Source organism: Scylla paramamosain, chromosome 10 (assembly GCF_035594125.1).
Source record: "Scylla paramamosain isolate STU-SP2022 chromosome 10, ASM3559412v1, whole genome shotgun sequence".
Taxonomy (NCBI): Eukaryota; Metazoa; Arthropoda; class Malacostraca; order Decapoda; family Portunidae; genus Scylla; species Scylla paramamosain.
This window is the reverse complement of record NC_087160.1, coordinates 28455944-28473518: the sequence shown is the minus strand read 5'-3', so window position 1 is coordinate 28473518 and position 17575 is coordinate 28455944. Positions and strand designations below refer to the sequence as shown.

Genomic DNA, 17575 nt, shown 5'->3' with positions numbered 1-17575 from the left:
TGTCATCATTGCGCTTTTCACATAAAAATAAAGATCAAACACTTCACATAAACGAGACAATCCAAATAACTTTATCAGATCAACCTATGAATCCTTGCTGACAAAATGCATCATGAAGCACAAACAATGCAACCAAGATGGCAAATAAATAGTTTGAAAGTGTGGTATAAAAGAAACTGGGATCAAGCTGAGGATACATGAGGAATGTACTTTGGCAAGCAAAATTTAAGATATATAAATAGTAAGCTCAATAGTATGCTGTAATATTTTAGAAGTGTAAAGAGGCATTCAGTAGCAGATGGAAGTGTAGAACACTATAAAGCTTTACAGTCAGATTTCCTGAATGTGACAGACTAACATCAGAGGAGGAAAAACAAACCTGAAGGCTGGTTGACCGACTCTTGCCTTCTCTTGCTAATCCAAAGTCTCCTAGCTTTGGCTCATAATTCTGGTCTAGCAAAATGTTTGCACTGGAAGTCAAATAAATTAATAAATAAAGTCAAGTAATGACATTGAAGAAAAAAAAAAATCAATAGTAGTGAACTTGACCTTATAACCATTTTGGGTCTCTCTCTCTATTTTGATTGTTCTGAGTGATGAACAAAGAATACTGTCTAATAAGCTACTTGGCACCACCTCAATATTAACTAGAATTGATAAAATTTCCCTTATATGCAAGATTTGCTTTTTAGCATGTAATCAGCCTTGTCCTATGGTTTTTTGTCAATCATTTTTCATACTCACAATAGGAGACAGACTTAGGATAGTACACTAAGGCCTGTGTTAATATCAAGGAACTATATAATGGGTTGTGGCTTGCCTCTTGACATCACCATGAATCAGAGGTTTCTCCTTAACTGTGTGGAGAAACTGAAGGGCCCCAGCAGTGCCCAATGCCACTCTGAAACGCTGCTTCCACCCCAGCACATCAGGGCCTCGCTGGGTAGAACTCTCACCAAAAGCTTCTATTCTCTGTAAATTTCATAGCTTTAGCTTGTATTACACTAACAGTGCAGTAATAATTTCAGAGACTTTAATGTCATATTACAAATTTCTTATAAAATCTGTTATATAAATGAAAATGAGGAAAGACAGTAAAACCTCACTAACTCATTCTAGAATAATTTTCAGTTCAGAACAACTCACAGATATTCACATGGAATAAATAACTTATAGAAAGGATATTATTTTGTACACATCTGCAAGGATATGAAAGAAATGTGTGTGCTTTGTAAAAACATATATGCATTAAGGAGCTGTGGACTGAGTGTTGAGTTTAGTTGCTATCAAGCCAGATACCTGCAAGTTAACCTCCTGTTGATAGTAATGAGTTGCCAAGGGGCAATACTTCTCCCTGACACCTACCTTCAGCAATCACCTTATGTTAATTTATATTAAGGGCAATGTAGCATTTGGATTCCAACTATCAGGGCAACTCTTACATTATATCATTTTTGTCTAAGATTCAAATTATTTTCCTAATATAAAATACTTACATAAATGACCTTATGAAGTTTAACTTTGTAAGTGTATATTTCACACATGTCATCTGTAATATTTTTCTCAAAAAAATTAATATTCATCTGACTTGCTAAAAATTACATAAGTTTTGTAGTATCACTAGTGTTTAGGCCTATAGGGAATACAACAATGGACACTTTATATTAATGCATCATGAACTCTCTAATTCAGTATATGTACAGTATATGCTGTAGTCTTACATTCATAAGATATTAAGGAAAATGACCTAGATTCCCACACATAAATCATATCAAAAGCCTCTTTAAAGCATAAATACTAACTTATAGTAGGAAAACATGAATAGGTTCTAGCTTTTACTAAATTTGATTTTTTATGCACTCTATAATACATAAAAATGCTAACTCATAGAGGTCTGGAACCTCATCAGCACACATTGATGAAGTTTTACTGTAATAAATATTGAGAAAGTTTCCAAAATATATACATACTTAAGTAATGAAAACTTAGTGAAGTGATGCAATATGTGATTATGATCAAAGGTGATTTACATAATGTCCAATATTATTCTTTTATCTTATTCATTACTTCCTGGTTTTCTTTTGGATTATGTAATTTTTTCCTACTTTTACCAGGGAAATCATTACATAAATCCAGGTGTTATATAATGTAATATTCAGTGCAAGTGCATATTCATTTCACAGTATCTGAAAACGAAGAAAAACATAACAACAAATACGTGTTCATCTCACCCGGCACTGAAGCCTGTCTTCCAAGGAGCCGTGTGGCATGAACTGGTACACAAGGCATGGGTATGACTCATGGTCAGTGGAGTAGCCATATACCTGCCCACATCAGATGAGCCACAGTTACAACATTTATGGAGAAAAAAAAAAAAGTTAATACCTTCAACTGTTTACCTCCTTGGAGTGTAGTAAAGCCATAACCTCTAAATACAATTGTATACACAGAAATAAATAAAGACTTTTTTTGTATGCCATACTGAACCAACCCTGATCCTAAACAGGATTATATTCTGGGGTTTTCCTTATGTAAAGACACCAACCTTTTTCAATGGACAAGTCAAGTTGTAAAGGCAGTGATATTACTTGATTATTAAGAAAATCACTGGCCACAAAACAAATCTCCCCTCCTGCTCTCACGTGCATCTGTGCCACCCATCCACCCCCTCTAGGCCCTGCAAGAGTCCATGCCACCCACACATCCCCCTCCAGGCTATCCTCCTATACACACTAGCACTACTAACTACAGTCTATCACAATATACAGCTGGCACATCATAAGTATACTGTTCTATATTCCTCTCAAGTTTCAATGTTTTTGTAGTGTTTATTGTATACTCTACCCCATCCTACCCTAGCTACAGATCACAAGAAGAGGACTGAGATAAAGAACAAGCCATCCATTACAAATGTCATGAAGGAGATATGTAATTGAGAAGTATGACATTAGTGTTGCCATCATTTAGTTGAGCAGCATGAGCCCAAGGGTATGACTGCTATCATACTGAAGAATATTTTTTGGTATTTTATTGAATTTCTAATGTTATTTTTATGTATCTAGGAATGAATAAACTTTTTTTCAAATATATATATATATAAAAAAAATAATAATAACAAATAAGTTGAAAACAGAAAAAATCTATTGCTTTCATATATTTTAGAAATTTTCCTAGTAAATGTGTAATGTCATCACAATCAATAATGTCTATGTATCTGGTAGCTCTTATACACAGAAAGAGTTTGAAGCAGTCATTTATATAACTTGTATCTAAAACTGTCCCTGTTAAAATATCCTGATTGATGGAGACACATGAAAAGTGTGAGGTGGAAACTGAAGGCAAATTTTGGGAAAAGCAAGGTGATAACATTTGAGAGGAGGGAAGCTGAGTTGTGTGAAATCATGATACCTTACATGGTGAGTGTGCCAGCTGTAGGAAGGTGTAAGATGTTTAAAGGGGCAATTCCACCAAGGCATCATTTTGGCAACATGTGGCATGCTACATTGCCGCACATAATCAAGTGTGTTTCAAGCAGTTCAACAGAAGGCAACATGTAGAATGTGACTGTGTTACATGCAACAGGTGGTAACATGTTGCCATATAACTTGATACATGCAACAAGATTTAGCCTGTTGCCTAGTGCACTAGTGCCTAGTTGCCAAGTGCCTAGTTGCCTTTCCACCAGTCATGGGAAGGATTTCATGTTGAGAGGCAACAAGATGAATTGGTCTCAAGGAAAAAGCATAGAAGGCACAGAAGAATATAGGAAACTTGCAGTTCTATGAAATATATGCTTGACGGATGACAAGAATAACCATGCTAAATTACATGCACTGCAGGGATTGGCCAAGAAATTTAACTGACATGGCAATGGTAAAGATCAAGAATTTGTGTACTGCTCTTTGCTGTGAGCACAAAAGCCTAACCCAAAAGAAATCCCGGTTATTCGTGTCACTTTTCCTAATCCTGGGACTCACTTTGCTGAGAAGGTAATGGAAATCTTCCACACTCATCCTTGAAAAAACCTAGAAAAGTGATTAGTCACTGGACAGTAATTTTTTCAATAAAATCATTTTGAGCAATGTTACTGCCCACAAAATGTTCTCTCGTCTACTTTTTTTTTTTTTTTGTAAGCATCACACAGCACAAAGACAAAGAGCTAAGAGCCTGCAAATAGAAGAGTGAGGGAGCAAAGTTGAAGATGCTAATTATGAGAGGAAGGCAACTTTCTTTCACATGTGTGAAAGAAGAGTTAACAAAGGCCACACACTTCAGTAAATAAGTAAGAAGGGAACGTGTGGATCAGGGGGCCATGGCAAACCACGTAAGGGACATTCCTAAAGGCCAAGACATTAAACAGATACACAAATAGATAGATAGATGAAAAGAGAGCAAAACTTCTGAATTTCAGTTACATTTTGTTATGAAACCATATGCCATTGTGCATCATATATTGATATAACCAAAATCTGAGTGTGATGACTAAAATCTTAACCACACAGGCTTACAATATGCATGTTTTTCTTCTGCAACATTATATGCTTTGTTTCATTATATAATAACTGCTCTTCTAAATTACCAGCTCAATCACTGCTGACAGACATTCCCCTGTTTTATGATGCAGAGTACACTAAATAAAATAAAGCATAAAAGTGAATTTCCTTGTATTTACACTAAGAACTGCTGACAGTACAAGTGCAGTTAAAATGTGGACAATATACATACCCTCTTTTTCTTTATAGTGATGTAAAAACATTCCTGAACTAAATGAGACATGGTATTCTCAGGTAAGAAACTGTGCTCACCTGGAGGATGTTATCATGGCGGTAAGACTGCAGCAGCTTCAGCTCATCAAGACTTTGAGTGATGTGGAGACGGGTGTTATCCAGATGTGCATGAGCATTGCTATGCTGAGAAAGACACCAAACATTTTGGTTACCAAACTCTCGCACCATGCCCCTCTGACCTGAATGACTTACCTCAAACATAATGTCTGTAATATTTCAGAGTATCTCAAGGTTACAGACAGCTGCCAACTTACCAGGGCAATCACATGGCAGCTAACAGAAAGAAGATCATCAGATAAAACCAAGATTAAATATTCTGGTGTGTGTGTGTGTGTGTGTGTGTTTACCTAGTTGTGGTTTATGGGTGGAGGACTCTAAACTTGTGCTGTCCTGTCTCGATATCTACTCTTATCCAGTTTTTCCTTAAAATCTTGTATAGTTATTGCATTTACTACTTCTTTTTGCAGCTCATTCCAGATTCTTACAGTCCTTTGCAGGAAACTGTTCTTCTTAATATCCCTTCTGCACACACCCTTCTTCACCTTCTTCTCATGCCATCTTATGCTTCTAAAGTCTCTCATCACCAAATCACAATTTTTCATAGCCCAACAAAATCCAATATAAGGCAATCAGGTTACCTCTCTCTCTTCTCTCTTCCAAGGTGGGCAAGTTTAGTTTCTTTAGTCTCTCTTAATACAATAAATCTGATAAGGTTGGAGGAAACTTTGTCACTGCTTGTTGTATTCTCTCTGATCTCTTAATGTCCCTTTTAGTGCTGGGAGATCATATCACTGCCACATATTCCAAACGAGGTGTTATCATTGTCACAATTAAATTCCTAATCATGTCTTCATCCAGACAGTTAAACATTGCTCTTATGTTTTTCACCAGATTATATGTTTCCCCCATCTTCCTTCTTACATATACCTCTGGGGACAGCTTATCAGTGACAGTAATTCCAAGGTCTTTCTCTTTACTCTTCAATTTTATTTCCTCATAACCCAATCTATAACTAAAGACTGACCTCACACAACTATGCTCAGACTTCAACACTTCACATTTTTTTTTATGTTAAACTCCATTTTCAAAGTGCCACTCCAATCCCAAATCACATTCAGATCTTCCAGTAGAGCTTCACAATCCTCTATCCTCTCCACTTTTCTCATCAACTTTGCATCATCAGCAAATAGATTCATGTAGCTATTCACCCCTTCCATCATATCATTCACATACATAGCAAACATAACTGGTGCTAGAACCAACCCCTTTGGTAATTATCTCTAATTACCTCTCTCCATGATGACTTCCCATCTTTGACCACTGCTCTCATTTCCTTTCCTCTCAGAAAGTCACTGATCCAATGTCAAGCAATGCTCAAAGTAATTCCTCAATTTTCCAAAAGACCATTCTTCCATAGTTGAATCTTCCTATTGTGTGGTACTCATTCTTTCGTATCTTTCCTTCTACTCTCAATGTACACTCCACCACCACATGATCACTTTTACCTATTGGACATTTATAGTCTATATCCTCAACGACTTCAGGTTCCTTTGTAAAAATTAAATCCAGCCTTGAGGGATCATCTTCTCCCCTGAACTTCATATCCTCTTCCACCCATTGTGTCATTGAATTCTCCAATACCATCCTTAACAACTCTCCTCCCCAAGACTTGCCATTCCTATCCACCAACTACTGTTATCATCGAATTTCCTTGTAATTGAAATCTCCCATAATCATTAGATCATCTCTGCTTGCCATCATGTCTTCTATACATCTTTGTGTATCCTCTAATTTAACCTTATATTTCACAACATCCCATTAATTTGTTTTAGGAGGAACATATACCACGGTAGAACCTCTTTTTCCACCTTCTCTACACACCATCTCAATTTTAATTACTTCAGACAGTTCATAATCACATTTATTCTCATGGGCCAATAAATTCTTTCTCACCAAAATCAGTACTCCACCTCCTTGTTTTTCACTTCTGTTTTTCACCCATACATTATACTTTCCTTCACCCAAATTATTTACTTCAATGTTGTCACTTAGCTTCATTTCAGTAATTCCCATCCCATTCAGAACATACTCTCTTAAGTAGTCACTTAAATCCGCCTGTGCTGAAAGTAACCCATTCACATTAGTATAATCAGTTTTCAATTTTTCCCTCCACTCTCTTTTTTTCTAATCATCCACTTTATCAATGCCATGTCCCTGACTTTCCTGTAGAAATTTGTCTTTTCCCCCTCCGTTCTGGCTTAATTTTTTTCTTGGCCTGCTTCCACAATTTGCTTGTTTTTGCTCTCTCCTCTTCATTCATGTCCCTCCATATCCAGATGTTTTTGCTGTCCTCCTTTCTTCCTAATCTCCACGCTCCATTTAATACCTCTTCTGCTGTCATTCGCAATTTAAATTTAATCCTCATTGGTCAGCTTCTTCTCCAACATACTTCCCCAGTCTGGTTACTTCCTCAATCTTCCCCTGCTAATCAATCTCATGTTCAATCACAACTTTTAGTAGATCCACTGCAATGCTCCTTCCTTTTTTTCTCTATCTCATGTTTAGCTACTATATTTTCCTCCTTGACCCCAAACACAATTATGCATTTTCTTCTCTACAGTGTTCCTAACCAAATGTCCCTTTTCTTTACTAACTTTAACTACTGCCTTTTTTACAAATTCTTCCTTATCTTTCAACTGTTCATTATCTCCTTTTAATTGCCAGTTTCTTCACCTTTTTCTTTCCCCACACAGCATAACTATCAACTTTTTCTTAATTAATCCCCACCTTTATCTTGCAGCTTTCTAAACTTTTGCTCAATTACTCGTATTTATAATTCAACTTCCTATTCTCATTCTTTCTCTCATTTTCCAGAAATTCTCATTTCTCTTTACAAGCCTTGTTTTCCAATTCTAAATGGTCACATCTCTTTTCCAATTTGTTAACCCAGCTGGACAAACCTTTTAACACTTCTTCTATAAGACCAATCTTTCCACTTGCATTCGAGAAGCCTTCATAGTAAATAGTTTCTTCTCTCGTAGTATTTGTGGGGGTGAATAAATGTTTTAATGGGCCTGGTGTCACTTAACTCTGCTCTTTAGGCTATCAATCCAAGATGTTTGTTTTAGTTTTGGGTGAGCTCCAGTCTCGTCATCTGCCATCTTTCCAACCACTCCACATCGACCCAAAAAAAAATAAAATCAAATAAATAAATAAATATAAATAAATAAATAAATAAATAAATAAAAATAAATAAATAAATAAATAAATAAAATAAAATAAATAAATAAATAAATAAAAAATAATTAACATATATATTATGTTTCATATCACACCTAAAGACTGGGGCAGCACTAATCCAACTCCTCCTCCATGCTCACCCACTTCCTCTAGATAAATGACATCCTCAGCCAGAGCGCTGAAAAACACATCATTCTGCTCTCTTGCGTGTGTGTGTGTGTGTGTGTGTGTGTGTGTGTGTGTGTGTGTGTGTGTGTGTGTGTGTGTGTGTGTGTGTGTGTGTGTGTGTGTGTGTGTGTGTATTTACCTAGTTGTGAAATACAGGACAAGAGCCACACTAGGTACATGCCGTCCCATCTCCATATTGACTATTATCTAGATTTTCTTTAAATTTATGAATAGATTTTGCACACACAGTCTCATCCTTAAGTTCATTCCCCACTGTTATACTTCTGTGGGGGAAGCTATGTTTCTTGATGTCTCTTCTGCAAACACTCTTTTTCAATTTCCTCCCATGTCCTCTTGTGTCTCTCTCTCTCTCTCTCTCTCTCTCTCTCTCTCTCTCTCTCTCTCTCTCTCTCTCGAGAGAGAGAGAGAGAGAGAGAGAGAGAGAGAGAGAGAGAGAGAGAGAGAGAGAGAGAGAGAGAGAGAGGTGGGACAATATTGAGGAAGGGATAGAAAGTGTGGGGAGGGATGTGAAATGTGGAGACATGAAGGAGGATGCACAGAGACCTTACTGATGTGTTAAGAGCTTATGTCTAATAATATCTATTTCCAAAGTACATAGGAGATGACATGTTGCTTTAGCTAGAATTATAAATAAGGGTAGAGGTGGGAAGATTTGTCATCTAGCTGGAAACTGACTGCATCTGTATGACATGAATTATAAGCAAGAATCACTTAGGTCTTTACTGTCCTGCCACTACAGATTGAACCATTCAGAAAATAGTATTGTGGTGAAAAGACTCACAAAAACAAAAAGATGAAACAATGCTAAGAATCAAAACTTACAGGTTCAATCCTCTTGATGGCCACTTCAGTGTTCTTCCATGTGCCTCTATAAACAGCACCAAATCCCCCACGTCCCAGCAGGTTGTGTGGGCTCCAGAGAGCTGTGGCCTCTTCCAGCTCTTTGTAGGGAATCACTGGCACACTACTGTATGGACTTTCTGCATCTGACACATCTGTAAGGGAAAAAGTGTGCTGTTGAATGACACCTGGATATATGCTCATATTACTTATAGAAGGTGGCTCTAGTAGAAGTGTTATACAGTGGTACCTCAGTATATGTCACCTTTGGAATAAGTCCAACTTGGTATACATCCTGTTTGAATGCAAGAAATTTTCTTGGTATATGACCTTTGTTTGGAATACGACTCCCATGCTAAAACTCATATTGGTCAAAATGAGTCACAACACTCCACGCTACCCTTGTTTACTTCTCTCAAGACAATCACGGCGGCCCATGACCATTGCTACCATTCAGTGAACAACACATGCTATAACTCCACAAATTTTCATGTGATTTTGTGTTTTCATGAAAATTTTTATCAAATTCAATAACCATGAATTCTAAGAAAGGTAATGAATCTCCTTCCAAACAATAACATCTACTCCCTTCTCAGCACCATCCTAGTAGGCAAGGCAAGACAAAGTGAGATTAAATTTTTATTTATTTCATCTAATTGCTTTTGTATTTACCATATTTGATGGCATATAAGATGCACCTTTTTTCATAAAAATGGCTAAAAAAATCACCCTGCATCTTACATGCAAATGTGAGGTCTCCCATAGATTTAATTTTGAAATTTCCTTCATCTGCACACCCGAAGATTTACACCACTGTATTACAGGCAAGGGTGCTATATCTTATTTTTCAACTGTAATATTATGTAAGGAAATGTTGAAAATGAAAATGTGGCCCTGTTTAGTGACATGCCAAGTATGCTGTTAGCATCTCAACTTTTTGCCTTGCCTCCATGACTAGGCCTCTACCTCTGTTTTATGACTGCGATCATGTAGGATATTTTTACTACTGTGATTGCTTGCTTTTTGTTCAGCTGTATTGCTAGCTTGCTTTGAACATTACATGCTTAAATATATATAAAAGATTTTTTTCCTGAATATACCCTACTGAAATAGGGGATGCATCTTATATGTCCATGTGCCTTATATGCCATCAAATATTGTATGTATTTTAGTATTAAGTAGTGTTCAAATTATTTTATACAATCCCATCAATGTACTGTATAATATGCCAATAACAATAGGATTTTTTTTCATGGAGAACAGATTAATCATTTTCCCTTTATTTCTTAGGGGGAAAATCTGTTTGGTATATGTCCTGTTTAGTATAAGACCAAAGGTCTGGAACAGATTAAGGACATATACCAAGGTACCACTGTAATACATAACTATTGTAGATGTACTTAAGTAATGAGGAGCCAGTTATTATATTAAACAATTCAAAAGAAATGTTCCCTATCCTGAAAGGCAGGTTATTCCCCAATAGAAATGCAGAGATCACAACAAGTAAAGGAAATAAATGATGGTAATAAGAAAGAATGCACAGCCTTTTAAGCTATTTCCCACCACAACAGGACCCCTCCACTCAGAATGACACCACAGAATCTTTCCCACATTTGCTTGGGCATATGCTTTCGTACTGGAGATTTTTCTGGAAGAGGGCGGCTGCTGCTGCTGCTGCTGTAGCTGAGGATGCTGTTGGCTTGGAGAAGTTGGAGAGGTTGGAGAGGTTGGTGAAGCACCAGCTCTTGTGTAGGGTGCAGTGAGTGGGGAGTTGTTGGAAGCACTAGAGGAGCCAGAGCCCCCCGTCCTGTACTGGGCCTCACGTGCTGCCTCTCGGGCTCGTTTTTCCTCTAGCTGCAAGAAAAGGTAAACTTGCTCAAAATACAATTCAATTATGTATGAACAATACTCATTATCACCCTGACCATTATCAATACAATCCTACTTCTTAAGTTGTAAACAAACTGTAAGAAAGCATCAAATATTCATCAGTTTGATATAAACCAGTATCCATACAATATGGACACAGGTGGGTATTATCATGATAAATCATCACAATAATGATATTGGCATATCAGTTATCCAATAATTATTTTTTCCGTGTTATCAATTCATCAGTATCGCTGATATTTTTGGTTCCAAACTAGCGATAATTGATAATCTTAGTTAATGGAAAATGAGCATGTTGAAGTTTTAAACTTACAAAATCAAATGTTACTTAAAACAGTACTTTTCATTAGTGAAGATATAGGATAAATATTGAATCTGAAGTTTCTTCTAAGATTTTTGTAAGTTTTCTAAGGTAAAATAAAGATTTGTATTTATATTTTTTTTTATCTAAAATAGCAATATTGCTGACTAGTATTGGAATTTGGATTTATCAGTTATTGGGTGATAAATTTATCACCAGTTATCAGTTACAAGGTTATCATTATCAATTTATTGGTTATCATGACATTTTTTTTCATTATCGTGCCCAGATATTAATATGGAATTTTGAATATGCCATATCTGATGGTATATAAGATACACTTATGTACTATTAGCTTTATACCTTATGCATGTAACTTATCTTTTACCTGTGGTGCCTTCATAATGTTTTCTGCCATAGTTAAATACTGCTATCCTTCTTTAAAATTCATGGTAGAATACAATCTTTTTTTTTTTTTTTTCATAAATATGCCCTGCTGAAATTAAGGTGCATCCAGTGTGCCCATGAATCTTGTACGGATATCATCAAATATGATATATCTGTATTCAGTACACAATGTAAAAACCAATACAATAGGATGAAAGCAAGTGGACTTGAGTTATATCCTAAAAATTTTCGTCATTTCATGAAAGAAGGCAAAAAGAAGCATCACTTTCATCATTTTAATCTTGATATCACCTTTACTTTTCTCTTAGTTCTTGAAAGGTGCAGAAAGGCAAGAAATTATATCGAAGCCTTCCATGAGGGTAATAACAAAATATCAGCCAGAATTATTTCATCCACTTGCCCTCTCATTTCACTAGGAGTCTTCACTTTAATGTCACATCTAGTATACTCATATAATCTTAGTCATCTTACTTTCTGTCATTATTTCTGTGACCAAGCCACCTTCAAGTGCTGCATTTGACCATTTTCAATCACCCCACATTTAATTAATTCATCTTTACTTTACTGGCCAAAGGCATTACACTCATTTCTTCTCACACCACAGGCATTTTTTTCAAGAAACTCAGTTCAACTAATCAGATTCTTGACCTTTATTTACCATTCCATTTCCAAGTCTCACTTGCACATATAATATCTGGTACAAATGTTCCATCACAGTCTCATTTACTTTCAAGTATGTCATCCTTAATGAAGTTAATTAAAAAGCATTAAACCTTACTTTCCAGAGGAATTGAGTGAGGCATGGGCCTCCTCTGGTAAGGAGGTGTACAGTACTTCCATATGTATGCAAGAACATTTTTTTTCATTTCAGCAATGTCAATCACCTGCAGTCCACTTTTGAGAAAGTAACTACACTCATTGCTCACCAGATATTAATTTTCCTCAAAATGACAGATTGGCTTGAACAGTAATATTTCACTGAGAATAAAGATTTTATTTTTTTTTTTGGAGGGGGCACTAAAAACAACACTCCTATGATTAGCTTGCCTCTCCCATCCCCTCAACATGGATCATTGTGATTTTTGGCAGTTCCTCAAGATGAAGATGCGACTGAAAAGAACTAATTTGAATTATAAGACATTTTGTGGAGAGTAACAGGCCAGCTTTACTCAATTTCTAAACTAACTTTTAGCTAGCTATCCAGGGCTTTTAGCTCTCTATTGCTCAATATGATATAACACATCAAAAACTATTTGATACAAATAATGTTTTTTTCTCTCTCTGTTTACTATCCCTGAGAGAGAGAGAGAGAGAGAGAGAGAGAGAGAGAGAGAGAGAGAGAGAGAGAGAGAGAGAGAGAGAGAGAGAGAGAGAAACCATGGTCTCTCTCTCTCTCTCTCTCTCTCTCTCTCTCTCTCTCTCTCTCTTTCTCTCTCTCTCTCTCTCTCTGCTGTGTGTGTGTGTGTGTGTGTGTGTGTATTTGCCAGGTTGTATTTACCTAGTTGTAACATACTGGAAGGGAGCTATGATGCTCATCCTGTCTTGTTTCTATATTTATCATTATCTAATTTGACCATGAAGTCACTTATCATCTTCATGTGAACCACTTCCTATTTCAATTCATTCTACATTTCTCTTACACTATGTGGAAAACTTTTTTACATCTCTTCTATAGTTGTCCTTTTTTACCTTCTTTCCATGTCTTGTGTCTCATATCACACACTATTATGTCTTCTCTGTTGAGCAATTCCATATCTGTATAAATCACAATCAGGTCACCTTTCTTTCTTCTTGTTCTAGTGTTACCAAGTTTAATTTTGATAGCCTCTACTCATATTACATTTCTATCAGATTTGGTGCCAGTTTTGTTACTGCTATTGGATTCTCTCAAGTTTTCTTGTGCTTGGTGACCCCACTTTTGTTGTATATTTCAATTTTGGCCATATCATTGTCACTGAACTCTCTTAACATTTCTTCACTCATATGGGTGAATACCACTTTTATGTTTTTCAGCAGGTTATATGTTCCTCCTATGATTTTATGTATTTGGTTGTCTAGTGACAGATTTTGATATATAATTATTCCCAGGTCTTTTTCTGATGATGTTTTCTGTACTGTCACACTTCCCAATTTATAATTTCCTGAAACAGTTTACTCTTTCCAAATGCCACCTCACTACATTTCTTGATGTTAAATTCTATTTCCTATCTAAAAGACTCCATTCCCATATTGTCTAGGTCCAGTTGCAACATTGCACAATCTTCCTTCTCACTTTTCTCAACAATTCAGCATCATCCACAAACAAGCTCAAAGAGGTATTTACTTCTTCATCCATATCACTGATATATACTGCAAACATGATTGGGGCCAACACCAACTCCTGTGGCACACCACTGATAACTTTCCTTAATCACTCATCTCCCTGTCTTGTAGAAAGTCTTTCATACATCTCAGCAGGCTTTCTTGCATTCCTCCAATGTTTTCTGTTTTTCTTAGTAGCCTCTTATATGACACTTTATCAAAAGCTTTTTTCAAATCCAGATATATACAGTCACCCCAATCGTACCTTGCTTGAATAATATCAATTACTATTGAGTAGAAGCATATCAGATTTGTTGTGCATGACCTACCTTGCCAAAACCCAAACTGTCTTGTTATGCAAGACCTATCTTACCAAAACCCAAACTGTTTTCCAGTCAGTGCACTGTTCTCCTCCAGATGTTTTGTCCATCTATCTTCACTTATCCATTCACAAACTTTGGGTACAACACTTGTCAGGGATAATGCTCTGTAGTTGTTGGTATCCTCAATATTTCCTCCTTTATATATTAGGATGATGTCAGAAGGGCTTTTAATCTCTAATAACTGTTCTCATTTCTCTATTGTTTAGGAAGTCTTTCATCCACTTCAAAAGTCCCCCTCTCACTCCACCAATGTTCTTTATCTTCCACAGGAGTCTCGTATGTGGCATCCTGTCAAAGCCTTTTTCAAATCCAGGTAGATACTGTCTACCCACCCATCTTGCTTTTGTACTATGTCAACTATTCTTGAGTAAAACAAATCAAATTAGTTGTACATGATCTCCCTCTACGAAATCCTAATTGTCTATCAGTTATCATGCCATTTTCTTCCAAAAATTTCATCCATCTATCTTTCACAATTCATTCACATATTTTTGCCACTTCTGATATTAATGATATTGGTCTATAATTCTGAGGGTCTTTTTTACACCCTCCTTTAAATATTGGTACAATACCAGCCTTTTTTCCAGTCAGTTGGTACCTTGCTCTCATGTAATGAATGCTCTACAATATGATTTATTTTGTCTGCCAGCTGACTATTGTATTCCTTTAAAACCCAGTTTGATATACCATCTGGTCCCTGTGCTTTATCTACTTCTAACTTCTGCATCATTTCCTGTATTTCATTGATAGTTACATTAATTTCTTCAAGAGAGTTAACTGCTGCTCCTTCACTTTCTTGTATTATAAACTCACTTTCTTTGATGAAGACTGACTGAAAGGCATCTCTCATCACCACCATATACTCAACCTCTTCATATTTTTTGCCATCCACCTCAAATTTTTCAATTATTTCCTTTTGTTATACTTTATTGATGATATCTGTAGAACAGTTTTGGTTGGTCTTTGCATTTATCTATTATATCTTACTCATATTTTCTATGTTCTTCTCTTTGTATCTTAACATTTTAGTTTCTCTGGCTTATATTCTGCCCACAAGTTTTGTCTTCTTTCTCTCTTCCATTTTTTCCAAGCAGTATCTCTTTATTTTTTTTGATATTTCACATCTCCTATTAAATCAGTCCTTATGTCCAACTTCTCTTCCTCTTACTTTTGGAATATATCTTTGCACTCCTCCATTATATATTTTGACAAATTCCATTTCATTTCCACTCCCTTTACTTCCTTAAACTTAGTCCAGTCAGTTTCTTCAAAGTATTTCTTAAGCTGATCAAATTTTCCTTTCTTATAATTGAATCTTTCAATCCTATGGTTTCTTCTTAATTCTTCTTTAAATTTTTTTTTAAGGTTAGTTCTATTACCACATGGTCACTTTTACCTATTGGACATTTGTATTCTATATTATCAACAATTTCTGGTTCTTTTGTAAATACGAGTACTAAGTCTAGTCTTGATGGTTCTTCATTTTCTCTGAATCTTGTATTTTCTCTAACCCACTGGATGTTTTCATTGCCAATGTCAAGAGTCTGTATTCCCATGATGTGACCCTTCCCATGGTTGTCAAATCTTCCCAACAAACTTCTTTGTAGTTAAAATCTCCTAGCAGTACTACCCTGTCATTCTTAATCATTATTCTGTCCAAACAACTTCTTGTGTCTTCCAACAGAGTATTATCTTCATCTAAATCCCATGAGCCTGTCTTAGGTAGGACATATACCACAATAAAGGTCCTTAAACCATTTCCTGCCTGTTTTTATCTTCACTTCAATCATTTCCTTATTTCTTTCTCCAAAAATACTTCTTTCACTTGTAGCTCTTTCCTTGTCAACATCATTACTCCACCAACCTGTGTGTGTGTGTATTTACCTAGTTGTATTGTACAGGGCATGAGCCAAAGCTCATTTAGTCCTGTCTCCATAACCATATTTATCCAGTTTCTCTTTAAGCATGTGTACACTGTTTGCCACAACCACCTCTTCCTTCAAATTATTCCTGATTTCAATAGTTCGATATGGGAAGCTGTATTTCTTGATGTCGCTCGAACATCCACTCTTCTTTATTTTCTTCCCATGCTTCTTAATCCGTCTCTCCCTCCTCCATCTGTAGTACCAAGTCATTTCTGTATTCTTTTTATATTGTTTACTAATTTGTACACTGTTATCAGGTCTCCTCTTTCTCTTCTCTCTTATAATGTTGATAATCCCATCTCTTCAAGTCTTTCTTCATAGCTTAAGTCTTTCAATTCTGGTACCATCTTTGTCACCATTCTCTGTATTCCTTCCACTTTCCGTATATCTTTTTTTATGTGGAGCCCAAACTACTGTTGCTTATTCCAATTTTAGTCATATCATGCTTGTTATAATTCTCATCATTTCTTTATCTAAATAGTTAAACACCACCCTAATGTTTGTTAACAAGCTGTATGTAGAGCCGAATATTCCATTTATGTGCCTTTCAGGTGATAATGTATCCTGGATTACTCCCAAATCTTTTTCTTCACTACTTTTCATTATTACTTCTCCCATTTTGTAATTCCATGAAGGTCTCTTTTTACTTTTTTCCTGTGTGTGTGTGTGTGTGTGTGTGTGTGTGTGTGTGTGTGTGTGTGTGTGTGTGTGTGTGTGTGTAAAATTCACCACAGCCTCTATAATTGTTAATTTTGCCATTCTAGAGAGAGAGAGAGAGAGAGAGAGAGAGAGAGAGAGAGAGAGAGAGAGAGAGAGAGAGAGAGAGAGAGAGAGAGAGAGAGAGAAAAAATGTGGAGGCAGGGGAGATAATAGCAGTCATCCGAGTTTAATTATTCTCTCTCTCTCTCTCTCTCTCTCTCTCTCTCTCTCTCTCTCTCTCTCTCTCTCTCTCTCTCTCTCTCTTTGATATTAACATGCATCATGCTAGACTTCTCCGGGATTTTATCTGGGAATGGGGAAACTGTCAAGAACTCCAGCAAACCAGAAATCCAGGAAACAGATCAAGGAATTCACTAGCCAAGTGTATCTAAACAGATCTCATAGTTCAGTCAAAGATCCAATGCATGTAGTATCCCCCTTAATTTTTTCCCTACATTCAGCCTCATTTCACATTATTTTGGCATACAAGATCTGATGATACAAGCATTTAGGTTCATTTGAATTGCTCATATAGAAAATTCTCATAATGAAACATATAACTGATGGGAAAAAAGGAGTTAGCTTGTGAACCTTGTCAAAGGTAACTTTTCA

At 36.2% G+C, this 17575-nt stretch overlaps 1 protein-coding gene across 4 annotated transcripts in view; it reads right to left on the bottom strand.

The window, feature by feature from the left end:
• LOC135104487 (uncharacterized) overlaps nucleotides 1-17575 on the bottom strand; it is a 32524-nt gene that overhangs the window by 2413 nt on the left and 12536 nt on the right. For all 4 annotated transcript variants that reach the window (XM_064012021.1, XM_064012019.1, XM_064012020.1 and 1 more), the window contains 6 exons: nucleotides 10694-10910; nucleotides 9039-9211; nucleotides 4806-4910; nucleotides 2232-2324; nucleotides 821-972; nucleotides 380-470 (listed from right to left, as the gene is read on the bottom strand). In XM_064012021.1, the coding sequence (XP_063868091.1) occupies nucleotides 380-470; nucleotides 821-972; nucleotides 2232-2324; nucleotides 4806-4910; nucleotides 9039-9211; nucleotides 10694-10910 (831 nt within the window). The remainder of the gene's footprint in view (nucleotides 1-379; nucleotides 471-820; nucleotides 973-2231; nucleotides 2325-4805; nucleotides 4911-9038; nucleotides 9212-10693; nucleotides 10911-17575) is intronic.